The sequence below is a fragment of the Cryptomeria japonica genome, chromosome 2, assembly GCF_030272615.1.
Source record: "Cryptomeria japonica chromosome 2, Sugi_1.0, whole genome shotgun sequence".
Lineage (NCBI taxonomy): Eukaryota > Viridiplantae > Streptophyta > Pinopsida > Cupressales > Cupressaceae > Cryptomeria > Cryptomeria japonica.
Window position 1 is genome coordinate 122601881 of NC_081406.1, and position 3493 is coordinate 122605373.

Consider the following 3493-nt stretch of genomic DNA (forward strand, 5'->3'; position numbering starts at 1 on the left):
TCTCCAATGTTTCTGGAGTAAAAAGAAATGGGAAAAATAAGATGATCATGTGAGGATGGAGACATTTGTAATTATTTATTTATTTTGTACCTAATTAGATGTTGGTATGGTTTTTTTGTTTTTCTTAATTGGGTGTTATCTTATCTGAATATTTAGTTTAGCTTGTTTAGTTGTAATGAGTGTGTCATATTAAGAATATGTTATAATTTTCATGAGTATAAATCTTGTCTATTTTTATATAACTCAAATTCCTTTCTAATAAATTATACTAACATTTTCTTAAAAATTATAGATAACATCACTATATTTTTATATTTTATTATTAATCAATTATTCAATAAATTAAATTACGTATACTATAAATCAAGTGATATTAGAACAAATCAAATCTCAAAAACTGAGATAGTGTAAATTTTTAACAGAATGTGTTTCTATAGTGACTTGAAATTAGAATAATGAATCTAGGGTTTTCAAAAAAGTAAGAAAGAACCTGAATGACAAAGCACCACATATCATAGACCCGGCCAACCAAATTAAGCTTGATGTCATGTGCTATATTGAAGTTTGTCCTTATGCCTTTTCATTTAGTCTACAGCTCAAACTGATAAACGCAGTTCTTTAACATACAAGTGCGCCCTTCAACACCAAAAGGAAACAGATTACAAGGGTGTATGCGCTCTTGGTTAGGTGGATGTCTTAATCATCTGACTTTGGGGGTTTTAAATGTTGTCACGGAGCGTATTGACCACGTAAGTGGTAACTTTTCTTTACCAGATAATCGAATTATTCAAATGCTACCTTGATCTCATTCTAATGAGATGCCTCAGGATTCGCCTTCTCTGATAAACGAGGAATGCCCGTAGCTGCAATACTTTCCCTTTTTACTTCAATAAAATCGCCCGTCCATCACCCAATGTCTCGTTTTAATCTCCTTTATGCCTTCATTCTCTATACCCTTTCACTCCCTTGTTCGCTGTGCGCAGACCTCAGTTATACAAACTGCCAAAGCAATCAAACATGTGGCGATGTAAAAATCCCATATCCTTTTGGTTTAAGGGAAAGTGGATGTGGTCTGCCAGACTTACAAGTCGACTGTGAAGATAAGGGACATTTGGTACTCGAAATTGGAAACCAGAGGTACACAATCTTAAATTTTTTTCCAGATAATCAGACTTCAACAATTACTGAGGACACGAGTTTCCAAAATTGTTCATTTTCATATAATCTCAACGAAGATGCAATCCAAGCCTTGGGTTTCTTCGATCGAATCGAACGACATAACATCAGTGTACAAGTATTTGTGTGTGGTTTGCAATGTAAAGCTGCATTATCTGGCCTCCAGTTTCCAGGATGTGGTTTGCAATGGGTAACTATAGAAGAGGTATCAGCCCATTGGGAAGAGGACCAAGATCAGAAATGTGGGAGTTGCCATTCAAGTGGTGGTCTGTGTGGGTTTAATATTTCCGATTCAAACGAGTTCCTTTGCTTTTAAGAGGATGCACCCCATCCAACCACATGTTCATCAGGTATAATTTGGTTCAAATCTCTCTATATTTTCTTCTAAGAACCCCTTTAGTTTAATTGCCTTGCAATTCGAAAAGAAAAAATACGAAATTGGATTATCTCAGTTTAGTTCAAAGAAAATTGTATTCGCATCTGATTAGCATTTACCAAATTTAAACAGGCAAGAGATCAAATTATGGAACTATAACAGGCAGAACTATAAAAGGCAGAGATATAACAGGTAAATACTAAGGAACCTTTTTGTGTGAGTTTTAAACATCTTCTAATTTTCTTGTATGGTGGAGTCACTAATCTATGATACTACGCATGAATTCCAGGAGTAGCCATTGAGGCAAGTGCTTTCATAGTGATAGTAGCACTATTTCTTATTGTTGTTTATCGAAAGAGGTCATCCTACTTTAGATGGATCCAAAGTTGTGTTACAAGCGAACCGATGAATTCACGGTCTATTGGGAAAGTGGAGAATTTCCTCCAAAGTTATAATCATGAAAGGCCGACCAGATATTCATTCTCTAAGCTAAAGAAGATCACTAACAACTTTTCAGATAAACTGGGTGAAGGAGGATTCGGTGTGGTTTATAAAGGAAAGCTCCGCAGCGGTTTTTATGTGGCTGTAAAAATTCTGGATCAGTCGAGACACAGTGGGAGCCAGTTCATGAACGAGGTTGCAACTTTGGGAACCATTCATCACGTACATTTGGTTCGCCTCATGGGTTATTGTTTTGAAGGATTCAGAAGCGCACTTGTATATGAGTATATGGCCAATGGATCCCTAGAGAAGTTTCTATTTCAAGGAAAAGAACAAGAACAGAAGCTCAGTTGGGATCAATTGCATTCAATTGCTTTGGGCGCAGCTCGTGGAATTGCGTATTTGCACCAAGATTGTTACAGGTGCATCGTTCATTTTGACATTAAGCCTCACAATATTTTACTGGACGCAGATTTCACACCCAAGGTAGCTGATTTTGGTCTTGCTAAACTGTATAGGAAGGAAGACGACCACATATCAATCACGGTAACGAGAGGGACGCCAGGATATGTTGCTCCAGAGGTGTGGAATACAAATTTGGGAGGTGTAACAGACAAATCAGATGTTTACAGTTTTGGAATGCTATTACTGGAGATAGCCGGAAGGAGGAAGAACATTGACGTGCATGTGAGTCGTTCAAGTCAATTATATTTTCCTGAATGGGCGTTCAAATTGATCGAGAGTGGAGAATTTGAAAAGAGGTTGAGAGAAACAGGTAGAGGCGACATGGAAGTGGAAGATGAAGAGAAGGTGAGGAGAATGGCAAAATTAGGGCTATGGTGTATTCAATACAATTCCAATGACCGACCAACAATGAGCAGGGTAGTACAATTGCTGGAAGGGAGCGGTGATGATGTAAGCAATCCTCCGTTACCTTTCAACTCCTCCCCTCCGCGTGAGGTACCATTCTCATCTTCCACCGAAGAATCTTTATCCATTGTATAGAGACACAAAGAGGTCTTGGGCAATTATCCAATTAGAAATGAGATGATGGAGGGAGCCATATTCATTATAGGGAAATAATTATTACATAATCTGATGTAAGAATCCATTATCTGTACATAGAAATAATTATTTATTATATAACTTTGATAGAAGTAGCCATCTTCATCATATGGAATCGAATAATTCATGAATATAATTATTTACATCTATTTTTTCCTCTTATGAGATTATGAGAGGAGCCCTATAGTCTTCTCTAGCTCAATATCAACTAAGTTTAAAACTATTTTAATTTTTTAAAATTTCAATGGCAATTCACATTATTTTATTTATTGGCCCAAAAATTATATTTTGAAGAGTACAATTGATACATAAGAATTCATCAATTTTCGTTGGGTTCGAGATGTCGATTATATAAGGTCTATGTGCGTTTTCAATTAATAATATTTAATAGACAAATAATTATTACTATTATTTTAAAAAAATTTAAGAAGAATA

At 35.8% G+C, this 3493-nt stretch overlaps 1 protein-coding gene and 1 non-coding gene across 2 annotated transcripts; both read left to right on the forward strand.

The window, feature by feature from the left end:
- Positions 1–838: 838 nt before the first annotated feature.
- LOC131039177 (uncharacterized) lies at positions 839–2016 on the forward strand. The gene is made up of 3 exons (XR_009371613.1): positions 839–1526; positions 1685–1744; positions 1842–2016. It is a non-coding gene; the product is annotated as an uncharacterized LOC131039177 (transcript).
- A 46-nt stretch (positions 2017–2062) lies between these two features.
- LOC131859450 (rust resistance kinase Lr10-like) lies at positions 2063–2998 on the forward strand (the record flags this gene model as incomplete). Its single annotated transcript, XM_059213201.1, has 1 exon — positions 2063–2998. A coding segment is annotated over one exon (936 nt), but the record flags the coding sequence as incomplete, so codon positions are not given.
- Between the last annotated feature and the right edge of the window lie 495 nt (positions 2999–3493).